Here is a 14442-nt window from a genome sequence, read left to right as displayed (position 1 = left end):
TGAATTTAAACGTGAATCGCACATCACAATTGCGTTTAAATGAACAAAAAGCTTGTCTGAATGGGAATTAGTTTACCGCAGAAGGCTTTTTTTTTTCTTCTTCTTATGCCGTTGCAGAAAATGGTCAGTTACAAAACTCCACATATTTTAACGTGATCATTTTGAGTAACTTCAATGGGTCAACCATCTCCATCCCCATTATTCCAGCCCATTTTATTGACAATTGGCGATTGACGGCAAACTTAAAAAATATTGACGAATCAAGCATTGGCGGAAGCCCCTCTCCGTCAGTCAATATAATCAGTGAGAGACACTCACTTAGTTGTGTGTGCAATGTCTCTCAAGCAGGGTTGGGAATAAACACTGTGCAGTCAATAAGGTCATGGACTAAACATGAAGAATTAAACTCACCTCCAATGTGCCACATAGAGTACCAGTCATTTCAACCTGAGTCTGAAAATCATTGTTTTCACTCCATGACAAGTAATGTAAATGGCTGGGATGTCATTGTTTGTAGTGCGGTACACAGTCGCCGTTTTATTAAGTGAAATGCATTAAATTGACACAATCTTGCTCAAAACATTCATGATGCATGCAGGAACAAACTTAAAGTAATAAAAAGCAGTGATTTTGTAGTATTAAGAGATGTTTCTGTCATTATGTTTTTTATGCAAATTGATGATGGTGACAATTGCTGTGTTAGACATCAAATCCAAATTAGTTGTTACGCATTGTTTTCCTTCCTTACCTGAGTAAATTTTTTCCCTATTTTATTAAAAAAATTCAGTTAATTTCAGGTTAATTGTCATGATCTTTACTATATGGAGACAAAAGTTCTACATCAACATTAACGGGGGGGGGGGTGTCCTGTCACCACCATGTAACGTGACTGTGTCAAGCCAAGCCAATTTAGTATTTTTTTTTTATTTTTACACTCCAATTAATTACGCTTTCTATTAACAGCAGCTGCAGTCTAGGTTGAGATTTTTGAGCAAGTAATTCTATTTCTGTCTTTTAATAAATAGTGAATGTGCAGATTTTTTGCTGAGAGCCCATATAAAGTAATCTGCCACAGGGATGTGATTTGACCAAAGTGAAATTATCTGAAAATTTAGCCGGGGGTCTGGGGGCCGCTGGCACCCAGCTAGGTCCAGGGCAGTGCCCTGGTGGGGGGACAAGGGGGGCGAAGTGGGTTTTCCGTGTTTTTAAGTACTTTCAATGCACTCACATGACAAAGAAATAGACAAAACAACAGCATAAATTTTCAATGTATATTGAACTATCCCATATAAAATGGCAGTTTTAGTCAACTCAAAATCAGTCACATTCAAAAACATTGGACTGCCTTTGCTTTTAAAAACTATCACTGAAAATATCATCATATCTAACTAATGTGATTACTAAGTTAACACATAAATAATGTTGAAGAGTTCAAATTTCATGAACAAATAATTGTATCATGACCAAATGAAAAGTAACTCATATTAGAGCATACCACAAATGTCTTTGTTATAGCAGAAGATGTTATCTGTCAGAGTCATGTGCATACACAATGAACTACTAAAAAAAAAAAAAAACGGAATTTTTTTTTGGGGGGGGGGGGGATAAAAAAAGCGGAATTCCGCGAATTAGCGGAAAAATCACATCCCTGCTGCCAAGAGAAGACTACAAAGAAGAAGAAAAAGACAAGGAAGAAAGTGGCGTTTGGCCATTGTGCTATTTTATAGAAACAATTTTGCAATTTTCAATTTGCTTAACAATGTGAAACAAGCCTGAAGTAATTTTAAAGCTAATTATCCAAACCTGCCTGAAATTTAAATCAGTCATTTAAATGGAAAAAATGTGCAATAAGAACAACATTAAACAGCAAAGACAAAAGTTTACAAGCTGAATTTCAACAACCGACTCAAAGCAAAAGTAATATGCGCTGCGCTACATGGACTGATGGCTCAAAATACTCTAAAGGAAAGTTAAGGAAAAGGGAAAAAAATAGCATTCTCTAATGGAGGTATGTCTGGCTTAAGCACAAGTGTTGCGAAAATAATTTAAATGTGGCTAATAGGTACTAGTTGTATAGCAAATACATAATAAATCAGCAGGAATTTAAAGAAACTGCTATTACAAATCACACATAGTTCTATAATAGAAACTATTCATGATTAGCTTTTCCTTTCCACCTAATGTACACACAGTAGAAACCCAGTTTTACCTGCGACGCCATATGTTTTTCCATATGCTGAACCACAGTGAAATACACACAGCTATAGTTGCTGAACGTGGCACCCACTGACACCAACTCATCAATCAAACAATTCCCATACAGGTATGTCCCCTGTAACTGTGAGCACAGTTGCATGGCATAGGCTGGATATACGTTTAAACACACCTTCTCCTGCATGCATGTCTTTTCCAGCAGTTGGAGAAGAAAACCCCAATCCTACCCTTCCATTCAAAGTACTGATCCCCAAAGTCACTCAAAACATCTTCACTGTAATGTCCATCAAGTCACAGATAATACCCATCTCCTTACATGGTCAATTTAGTGAAGAAGCCCACGTCTCCTTCCTCTCTGCGACATTGCTCAGCAGTTCACTTGTTCACACTCAGAAATGACAAGAAATCTTTATTTGACAAGAAAGATACTAAATAGAAAACGACTGAAAAATATTAATTGACAAAAAGCTGAGAATCAGATAGACAAACAGTTAAAGGTGTATTCTAGGATCTTCTCAAAATGTAGAAGCCAAACATCCGTTTGCCACTCTAAAAAAAATTGCATGCTGAAGACCATTCTACCAGCTCTCCTGCTCGTCCAGGGGAACGCCTATAACACTGTAAAAATAGGGTGTGATATTTACTTGAAAACACCTAATAAAGATTTATGCACTTTAAAATTTTAAGTAAATTTTACCAGGAGATTCACTAGAATTTCTGATGTGAAAAAAACAACAACTATATTTTGATGGCTGAATCCAAAGCTCAGCGGTTATATGCTACAAACACCGACCGAGCACGCACAAGGTCGTTACGGCAGATTGATTGACGGGATCTACAACCAATCGTTAAGATGATCCACCCGGAAGACGCAGCGACAAAAGATTCTTGAATACACCTTTAAGATGTCAAACAGTACTTTTCCCAACCAAAAATAGTTCAGGAGCAACTCTTCGTTTATCATCTATATTATAATCAGAGTTGTGAGTGCTGTAAATGACACTGTAAATTGTAAATCATCAAGCAATATATTTTCTGATGATGAAGAGCTGCCAGTTCAAGTGGAGATTATGTTTGGGTGTAGGCATGGCCCGATAACCGGTTTAACGTGGTTTTATACAAACCAATTAGGGATGCTTGGATCCGATACGTGGATCGGGTATCGGCCCAGATATTGGAGGGTAAAAATGGATCTGGTATTTGTCAAACTGGTCTCGATCCACAGAGGCTTATCTCCTGGGCGCACGCACGTTCATGTCTCCAATAACGGGGTGAAACGGGGCTATGGTGAGGTAAATATTTCCCCTTTGCTAAGTTGGCACAGCCTATGTCTGTCAAAATTGCACTGGGGGAAAATTGGAAGCCATTTGGCAGGAAGGCAGACCCCGCGTCGCCAGCTAGCGGAAGCCGTTCGGCAGCGAGAAGCCGCCTCCTTGCCACCGGCTCGCTGCCTCAGTCTTCGCAAGTGGCGAGCCGGCAGGCTTCATGGAAGGATGGCCGAGTGGGAAGCGGCAACAGAGTTTGCCGAGGCGGGTGAGACAACGAATAATGTAATTAATTATGCCTGTTGTAATGGCATTTTGTACATTAAGGTGGCATTTGGTGATCTTATATTTTCTTAAACTATTTAGAGCAAAAAAGCATGTAGCCTATGAATATTTCTTTAAATGCAGACATGAAAGACAGTGCGCAGATTGGGCACATTGAAATCATTTTGTAAACAAGAGCGGTTGGAATCAGGTGAGCCATGGCCACATTATGCACAGTTGACTAGTGCAAAGACAATTTAGTATGGATCGGTATCGGCATATACCAGGGCTGGACTGGCCATCTGGCATACAGGGCAGATGCCCGGTGGGCCAGTACTCTTTAGGGCCGATGTGGTGCTATCCAATGATTATTTTCCTCCATTTTACCCCGAGACCGGCCCACATTTTAGAAGGAGCAGCCCATTCATCCAATATATACAATATAGAGATCAAACTGAACCAATCAACATAAGCGGTAGAGCTACATGGTAGCCAAGGGCGGTCAGGAATCAGGCTGGGCCAGCGGACCCAAGTCAAAATGCCAGGGCCGATTATTTGTGCCAGTCCAGTCCTGGCAGATAATGAACTCAAGGTATCGGTATTGAATCGGTAATGAAAAGAGTGGATCGGAGCATCCCTAGTTTCAATAACCGCTAATACTGTCTGTCACCGTAATGAACTCTTGCTTAAATGAGCCAATTGAAGTTAATTGTCTTCTATTAACTTTCTTCACCTTCTACAGCGAGTGCACGTGCAAGGAGGGGGGAAGAAGGGAGAGAGGTGGGGGTGGGGATAAGGAGAGACGCTTATTGTCCTTAAAATAAATAAATAAATGCAAGCGTGTCCCCGAGGACAATGAGTAACCTGGGGTATGTTCGAAAAATAGCTCACCATTGATGACACTGTGACTTGCTAAGAAGAATCCAAACAAGAAAAATGCCAGCATTTATTTATTTAAACTTAGCTTGGTACACGTTTCTTAATGTACCAAATATTCTGTATTTAGTTTAGAAATGAAATAGAATGTGTTGAATGAAAAAAAAAGCTGTTTTTATTTACCCAAATATGTTTTTAAAGTACATTTTAGAGCTGTAATTTTAATACCGTGATACCGCAATAATTTTGCACACGGTTATCATACCGTCAAAATCTAATATCAGCCCATGCCTAATTGGGTCCAAACTAAAACGTATTTTCCATCAATTTGCTTTATTGAAACATGGAAGGCCAACTATCGGTCAACAAATGTCCCTGACAAAGGGGAACTGAAAAGTAAAATGGACAATTGACAGGGGAAATCAGTGTTTCCCACACCATGCTAATACTTGGGTGGGCCACCCAAGTAAATTGGCCAACACTTCAAGGAAATTTATTAAAAATATATTTAAAAAGAAAAAAAAGTGTTGTGACAGGATATACCGCATGTAATGTCAGTTCGCCGTCACTCACTTGTAGATCGTGAGGCTAGAGGAGAGGTAGTAACAGGACTGCGACCCACCTCCAGTTCAACCCTCCTCCCATCCCACCCGTCGGAGTCCACCCACCCAAGTAGATTTCAAATCTGTGGGAAACACTGAAAATGCAATAAAATATGGGCTTTATAACCCAACTTGGACAGGCGTCAACTCTGCCATTTGAATGTGTTGTCTACTGTAGTTTAGTGTAGCTCTGAATCTGATCTGGAATAACAGCTTTGATTGTTTTTGTGTTTCCAATAAACTTGACGGCAGTATTCTTATACTAGTCTTCAGTGTATATATGGCAACACAGAGGGTAGCACACCAGGGTGAGGATCTTGTGTAATTACATGAGAAATGGAAAATTAGCTAGTATTTCCATACAGCACCAAAATTTTGCTCAGTAACCGATGGATAACTGATAACACGCATGTTGAGTTTTTACATCAGTTTAACAGAACACAAGGAGCGATGTGTTTCATTCTGTTAACTGCATACTTTTTGCTCACTAGTTAGGCATCACAGAATCAATTTATCTGACAGCAAGGCCATGCCGATAAACCAAACTAAATATTATAAACATTTGTTTAGTCTTTACCGATTAGATTCAATGTGAGACAAGTAGGAATCGATTAAAGAGACTTAACGACTTAAAAGACCCTTGCACAAGTCACCACTAACTTGACTACTAGCAAAATCACTCATTTGTTAATACTAATGACTTAAAAGTCAAATTCTGGTGCTGTATGGAAATACTAGCTGATAAGGTGTATTTTGTGATGTGTGAATGGGATCATTCCCTCATGGGACATTTAAAGGACGAAAAAGTGTTAAGCCTTCAGCTCCAATTGCCTATGGGGGAAAAATAGCGGGGATTGTGAGGAAACAACAGAAAATACAGGACAAACTAATGTGTAACACAAGGAGGAACAACATGGAAAAAGAGACCAAATAATTTTCACAAACGAAAGCAGTGACATATTAGGTGGAGTTTCGAAATTAAATACAGCAAAAAAATATATACAAACGGAATCCAACAAGAGGGTGACTGAAAGTGTTTTTACAAGCGACAGTTGCAGATGATAGCTGTTGCAAACTATCAGAAACGTATTCTCTCTACAATGGAAATGTGTGTCACAACAACAAGACCTTGACACCTGTCAGCATCAATCCAAGGACACAAGTTTAAACTGCATAGAAGTCTTTGTTGACCATGTTGGATTGCCTAACAACAATGTAAGCACATTACATCCCACAGTATACTGTGCATGAGACAGTGTGCAGTCTTACTTGCATACTTGTCAGCACTGTTCATTAAAGCAACTTTAGCTACCACATTTAACCTTACACAGGGCTTGTAAAAACCCAAAAGCAGAGAAGAGGACATGCTAGAACAGAGCCATGAAATGGCTCTAATCCCCAGGCTTCTAGCTGCCGTGAAGCACAGACACATATAGCAGTGATGCGTGCAACTGAAATCAACTGTATAAACATTGAATGCCACAGTGTTGCTAATAAAAATAGAACAGTGCTCTTTTGCAATCTTTGATCTAATTAAGGTTTATTTATTAGCGATGTACAAAAAAAATCTGCAACAACTGAGAAACAGGTATCTAATGGAAGTCATAGTGTCTGTATGGAATGCTAATTTCTAGCATCCATCCCTAAAAATAGTTGACTAAAAAGAGAGAAAGAAACATACATATACATATAAAGGCAGATTAAATCCAAACAGCCACTTGTGCAGCATGAAATGAGACTTAATACAGCAGACAACTACATCTTCATTTACACCATTATATAATTTTCATTGCCTTAGGTAGCCAGCCACATGAAGACACTTTAGATCAAATTAACGAACACTCTATTTTTGTTCTCTTTTCCAGTCCCAACGCTAAGCAGCAAGTTGCTATGCTGTGTTTAAGATCTTACCAGCAGTGCCGTTGGGTAGTATAGCCCCATCATTGTCTGACCTGGCAGAACAACTCTTGGCCAGCTCTCCACTTTCACGGTCTCTCTTGTCTCCCCTTCCTGGTGCGTCTCTACCTCACCCCCTGCTCCTCTGCTCCTTGGCCTGGGCTCCAGGACCATGAGCAGACAATGGCTTTAGTCCACGTCAGTCTTCACATTCAAATTCTCCCTCGTCCACTCCTCCTTCCCTTCGCGGTGTCGCTTCTTCCCAACACGAGCCTTTACTACCTGTCACTGTCTTCCTCTTTTTCTTCGTCTCACTAGCCGGCTCTGCTGCTCTGATCCCTTCAGGCCTTAGCGTCTCTCCCCGCCTGATAGGAAGAGACGAGACTCTCTCCTTCTATTGCTCTCTTCCCTCTTTCCTGTGTCTGTCTATCATTCACTTGCTCATGTTACACGTCGCGCTCTTCCCCCTGCTTCCTCTTGTTCCCGCCTCTCTTTAAAACCTAACCTCCTTCTCAGCCTTAGTCTCAGAGCATCCATGTAGCCAGCTAAATCTTCACTGGGTTGGAATCTGAAAGGATTCACTGCAGTCTTCTCAATCCCCTGGTGAGGAGAAAACGGGAGGGAAGAAAAGGCTTTCTTCAATTCACACTGGCAGTGCAGAAGGCAACCCCCACTGCATTGCAGCTTTTTTAGATGATTTATTTATTGCATGACAGCTCGTCGGCTCCAAAAAAGCAGCAGCAGCTAGCCACGAGGGCAGTCTGAAAAGACTTAGCTGGCTGTGTGGGTAGGCTCTATGCTCACCATCATCTGCAGCAGTTGCGTTCACAACACAGATGGGAGACTCAAAAATGAGGGAATACCAAACCTCTAAACCCCAACCTGACGTTAATCTTTAGGACACTGCAATGCATCGTTATTCTAGATGCGGCTCCACCTGTCCAAACACTGTTTTGTTGCAGAGATGAGAGGGCAGTTTTCCGCACCGCACTTCCATATGCAAGGGATGGAGCACTGCGGAAAGAAGCCCTGATGCCAAGCTTTCAGACATCTGCTGAGTCTGGCTGGAACTGAGTCCAGAGGGATGGAGTAAGGGCTGGATCAGAGTAGGAGGTGGTGGTGGGGGGACGTATTGGGAGGGAGTTGTCCGGGGTGGGAGCAAGGACAATAGGGCAGTGGATGCGAGCAACAGATAACAGGATGAAGCGATAAATGGATAAAGGGCTGAGTGAAAAGAATGAGCGAGGGATGACAGGATTAGGGCTGTAAGTGAGGAGGATGAGAGGATGAATGAGGGATGATCTGAAGATTAAGCACACAGACTGAATTTTGCGATAAACACATGCAAACAAATGCACGTTATGCACACACTGGTGTGCTGCTGTGATCATATGCTGCTCAACCTTGGTTGGCACACAGAATCAAGCGAAACTCATCAGCAAACGCACAAAGGCTTTTCTCAACAAACATCATCCATAAATAATCAACAAACTGTGTGACGTGCGTTAAGTTTAAAATGAACCAAAACCAGTAAAAATGTGTAAAGTTCATGACCACTATGGTAGACCACATAAATATGAAGGGAAATTGCTATGGCATCCAACTAGGACTGGGCAATAAATCTAATTAATTCGATTCATTGTCGTTTCAAAAATCCAATTGCGAAAATGTGCTTAATCGTGAAATAAAATTCTGATTAGTGCACTGAGTTCCGGAGACATTTTACAAGCTTCGGGGCAAATGTTGCTGCGCCATCGCACGTTTCTGATTGGTGGTCTGGTTCCCACTAGTTCTTGGTTGGCTGCTGGCCTGTGTTGGGACTGCGGGGGGGAAGAGAGTTGTCGCTGTATGTATTTGAATGTGTAGATGGAAGAAGAAAGTGAATAAAAAGAGATCAAATGAAATGCAAGACTGCAGTGTAACCTCCTGTCTCCTGTAGTTCATTTCGTTTACCCCGTTTGGACCCCACCCATTTGGAGATGTGTAGCGACCGGGTGCTATCTGCGGAGACGACTCAAACTCCGGCAGTACTCCGTAAATGGCATCAGCTTAAAGTTGAGACATGCTTACAAGGCACAATTTAAACTGCAATCTATCAGTTACGCGGTTGTTCATGGGAATAGAGCAGCCGCGAGATAATTCCACATCAATGAATCCATGGTTCGGAAGGTGAGGAAGCAAGAAAACGTTGGGTCTTGCCATCATTCTGAAAGGATCCAACCGCTGGAGAAGCATTGGAGCGATCCACCAAAACAAACTGGGAGGCCTGAGCGCGCAGCGGTGTGTGAATGGATTGTGAACGCCTGTATAAAGGCACGGCAACGAATAACGTGAGTACCGTGAGTTAAATAGTTGAATTATAAAGTACAACTACACTCACTATTTTACTCCAGTTGCCATTTTAAAATGGTAGAATGCTTGTCACCGTATTTTAGCATACATGCTACCATTTGTTTTTAGCATGCATGCGCCAAGTATGGTACATTTAGCCACCAGTAGCTCTGCGTGTGTGTCGCTCTGTGTGTGTGTACGTGCGTGTGTGTGTGGAGAGGACGTGTGTGAATTGGAAAAAAACAAGGCAAACTGTCAGTGCAAGATATGAAGTGTAAAATGACAATAATTAACCCCACCTGCCCAAGTAGATTTCAAATCTGTGGGAAACACTGTTCTTTACCTCCTCACTTCCTCCCACACTTGCCTTTTATCATTCCCATAATCACCTTTTGTTGACCTGATAAAACACAAACAAAAACTGTAAAGAATATTTGGTAGAAGGGGAATGACGAAAGCAAAATAAAATACATGAAGCTGACTTTGAACTTGACATTTAAATTCTTTCAGGCGTGCCGTGCCCTCTTTAAGCTCTTGCCATGGAAGCTAAGAGAGCTGTATTCCCAAGAAAGGAGATGCCAAGTGCAGAAAAAGATGAGAAAGGGACGAGGAGAAAAATAAGCATATATGGGAGGAGGAAATTTCCCATGTTGGGCTGTGAGGAGTCTGCGGGGGGGACTCACAGACCAACACTTCCCTCCTGTGGCACTGGCAGAAAGCTACATCCCAACACACTGGAGAAACTGTGCATGTGCAGGCAGAACTTAAGGTGGGGACAGACAAGCTCTTTGTCATTAGCGCACCAAAATAGAAGTTGCAAATGCATACACACAGATTCATCCCCAGCTCAGTTGGTCTGAGCCGCTGAAAGTGCACTGCTGCACAGAAGTAGATAAGAAAATTGTCAGCCAGCCTTCCACAACGCTGCACTCATTACCGCAAGCCATATTCATGGGGGAAATACTTCAAATGAATTGCAGAGTGGAAAAGAAACAATATGAAAGAGAATTGCATGTGGAGGGTGGCGAGCTTACGCTAGAGCAGATGATAACAGCATTGCGATCTGCTGTCTGAGTGTCGGGCCTTTGAAAGAGGAGCTCAATCACAACCAGGTTCTTTCATCCTGTCCTCCAAGAGGCTTAATTTATCAGCTACCAAGCGATGACGCAAGTGGGAAATTAAAGAGTGCCTGGCAGTGTTACACAGCAAAAATACTGCTATAAACAGTGGTTCTTGACCTTGCTGAAGGGAGTGAAGCCCACCAGTTCCTATGTGCATTCACCAAACCCTTCATTATTATTACTCAACTCAATATTTACAGAGCACATTAAATTACAATTTTAAACAAAATTTTATCAAGATGGCGCCCAGGAGCAGCAGTTACAATGAAAACAACAAAGAACTCAGAATTGAACCCTGTGGAACACCATACATTACATTATACACGTGAATTCATCTTGCACACATATGTCTTTTTGCTTGACACACTCTGTAGTTTGTATGGGGGGATTACAATAATAAAGAAATCACATGACGTACCATCACAACAGCTATAAGTCGACCACTGAGCACACCAAATTCCCTGCAGCACAGACAGGCCAAACAATGTGGCGTAATCTCCTGCAGCCAATGATGGTCATCACAAAACATTTGAGTCAGGTGTGTGTTTTAATCTCTGCAAAACTCCTGAGGTTGATTTACCAAACCACCTGAGGTTTGGGAACCCAAGTTAAAGCTGCTCCATGTAGGATTTTGCCCAAACATATATTTACAATGGCCTTTACATTTGACCATTTATGACCCAAACATCTTCTAATTAGAAGAGTGACACCTTAGCTGTTCACAATGGGGACTGCAAGCCTCTGGCCAATAGTTTTCTGACTGTGCTCGTTTTACTCACCCTCTGTCTGCAGATGTAACATCATGCACGCAAGCTATTCATTTATTTTTAGCAAACCTTGCGTTTAAGAAAAGTGCTCTGTATTATCTCAATTTAGAAGGACAGCCTGGGTGGACAGAAACATGCTGAGGTATGATGTATGTCCTATTTGAAAACGTATTTCTTGTCATAAAGCTTTGCAAGAATTCACTAGTCTCTTACCTGATTGTGAGGTGTGTATCCATGGAATCCGGGATTTAATGGCTCATTGTTCTGAAAGAGAGAATAGGAGGGGAAAGAGTGCAAGAGGTGTGTTAATGGCTGTTGTCTAGAAAAGGAGAGGGCTTTTTTGTGTGTGTTTGCATAGATAGAGCTTTTCGGATCAATGCTTCTAAGAATCAGCTTACATTGGCGCAGAATAAATCTTAATTTTTTTTTTTTTTTTTTTTTAAACATCCATATTGCCCCATGCAATATGCATCGCAAAGACATGCATTAAGTTTCATTTGAAATCGTATGCTTTATGTTTTTATCTGAATTTGACCAGTCAGACGCAAACTTAAATAGGCATCACCATCCAATAGGTGAACATTATGTAGAGGAATTACAATTAATTAACAAGAATACCGTACATTAAGCTTGTTTATTTTGCCACATGAAAACAGTGTTATTCTTTCATTAGATAATAAAATTATTATTTCTTTAGGTACGTACATGTTAAATATCGCAATAATATCACAATATTCAACAACTATATCGCATATCGCATGTTTTTCCAATATTGTGCAGCCCAAAAAAGAGAAAAGAAAAGCACATCGGTCAAATGGTAGGAACAGTGTTAACAGCCTGTATACTCCTAATAAAGATTGCGGCTTACAAACATCTTACATCCTTCAATTAATCAATCGCTAGGCTACTCTCAAAACAGAACAGATCCTGCCCCAGAAACCATTGCTGAGGTTTTTTTGTTCAGTAATTAATTTTAATTAGATTATTCTTGTCCCTTGTCCCGGTCTTTTCTCACCAACTATTATCCTGGTGTTATTTTGTCCTAGTTAGAGAAACTATTGTATGCTGCAGAGGGAGGTGAGGAGGAGGCAAAGGGGAACAAAAGAGGAGGGGGCATTAGAGCAGGACTGGAACAATGGGTGAAAGTTAACTTAACGCTGATATTTTGACAGCAGACGGACAGAAGACAGGAGTGTGGTACTGCCTGCTGGCATGCCTTGCAGAGAAAACATGACCTCCTATTGAGACTCATGCAATGACTCTCCTACAGGAGATGAGGAGGACGCAGAGGAGAAGAACGAGAATGTCGGGGAAGGGATGGCGGTAAAAAAAAAGCATGTACTTATATGGCTTTATGAATGGGGGATGGTGCAGTTGGTGGTCTTTAGAAATATGTGAGGTTCTCTACAGGAGTAAGGATCAGACAAAATGTTCTAACATGAGTTTGAAAAGAGTAATTCCACAGGACTGACCAGGGCTGATGGGACTTCTGGGGAGAGTCAAAAGACTTCACCTCTTGGCCCTAACCTCCTGCTACCTGCTGTAGGAATCATTTACTGGGTGGTGACAATCACTCAAATGCAGTGCAACAGTGGCTTCAAAGTATGCACGCTAAGACCAAAACCATATGTGATGAGATACAGATGAGTCGCAGACTGAGCCAGGGTCTCCAAGTTATTTGCAGAAACTACATTGGGGTAAATCAACATTAGCTCACACATACAGTATGCAGAATATAGGTTTGCACACCAGTTTTTGTGATACTGTAAAAAATGAGCTCAAGATAGACTCAGAAGCAACGATGCAAAACTGCTTATTACAAGCATTGCATTAGCCACCATGTTGCATGATGCTTTATAAGAAGCACATACACTTTTTGCCAATACTATTTATTCTTATAAACAGAAAGCACAAAGGAAGAAAGACAATGGGACGCACCTTCATTGACTGCGATATAGAAAATTAGAAACAGAAAAGGAGGGCCTCCCCTTAAACCGTTCCCATAAAATTTGAATTAAATTTGAAATGTCTTGGTAAGATGAAGAATTCAGATACAGGGGAACTAAGGGGTTCATGCCAACCTAAGGGCCTTATGTGTCCCACAAGGGTTGGTTCACTAAGTGAAGTTTTGGTATGAGAAAAGAGTGGCAAAAACATTATGGATTTTAGACCTGTCCTCTCGCTTATATGAAACAGCCTTTTCTTTGTTTCTCTCTCTCGCTCTCTACTTCCTGTTTCATCTGGAACCAATTTCCCCCCCCCCCCCCCTCACGCCTTGTCCCCAGGGGGAACACTCTCCTTGGTGCGCCACATTTAGAGGGGAATGAGCCGGCTCATATTGGACAACACAGTGACTTTGTGAAAACAGCTGGTGGTTAAAGACAGGCATTTTGCGTGCTGCTAACATTACTGGCTCGACTTCAACTGGACTTCCCAAAAACATGAGCATTATTACATATATAGCATACATACAGTATATAGAAACATCTATGTATTTATTAGGACTAATTATACACCGAAAAATGTATTCATATCTCAATTAAATTTTTAATTGATTATATATAATTGCTGTATTTATATATAATTTACTATAAGAATGAGTACATTTGTCAGAGTTGACTGTGTTTTCTCCAGTACCTAAATTGTTTGTGTTGCACTTCATTTGGGATTTTTTAACAAGCACCTAAAAAAATAGTCTGAGTCTTGTAGACAATGCGAAATACATCTCTTTTCTCAACTGGATTGCTGAAATGCTCCCATACTGATGCTAAGGGTGTACGTGTTGCACTACCAACAAAAACCTGGAGAAAAACCTCAATACCAATTAAATCTAAACCTAAATTATACACGAGCATCAAATTATAGAGCTTCGGTTCTGCAGTGGACAGAACAGAGTGGGAATAAGAAAAGGGAGGGAACACAGAAGGGTGGGAGGGGGGTTAGACTTAGAGCAACATCTGGAATCAATCTGTTGAGAAATGAGGGAGGGATGGGGTGGATCGAGTGAACGGATGAAAAACGAATAAGGGGATGAAAATAAGGAGAGTGAACCAGAGGAGAAGGAGGAGGAATGCAAGGATAAAGTCAAGAAAAAGAAGGCAGAACC

The 14442-nt window shown here is 41.1% G+C and overlaps 1 protein-coding gene across 5 annotated transcripts in view; it reads right to left on the bottom strand.

Moving 5' to 3' along the window:
• LOC144042988 (RNA binding protein fox-1 homolog 2-like) overlaps positions 1-14442 on the bottom strand; it is a 55063-nt gene that overhangs the window by 30471 nt on the left and 10150 nt on the right. For 4 of the 5 annotated variants that reach the window (XM_077556139.1, XM_077556140.1, XM_077556138.1 and 1 more), the window contains exon 2: positions 11550-11600. In XM_077556139.1, the coding sequence (XP_077412265.1) occupies positions 11550-11600 (51 nt within the window). Of the gene's footprint in view, positions 1-7132; positions 7751-11549; positions 11601-14442 lie in introns of those variants that run through there. The other variant, XM_077556142.1, reaches the window with a different exon arrangement.

This window comes from Vanacampus margaritifer, chromosome 2 (genome assembly GCF_051991255.1).
Source record: "Vanacampus margaritifer isolate UIUO_Vmar chromosome 2, RoL_Vmar_1.0, whole genome shotgun sequence".
NCBI lineage: Eukaryota > Metazoa > Chordata > Actinopteri > Syngnathiformes > Syngnathidae > Vanacampus > Vanacampus margaritifer.
This window is presented reverse-complemented; position numbering and strand designations above follow the sequence as displayed.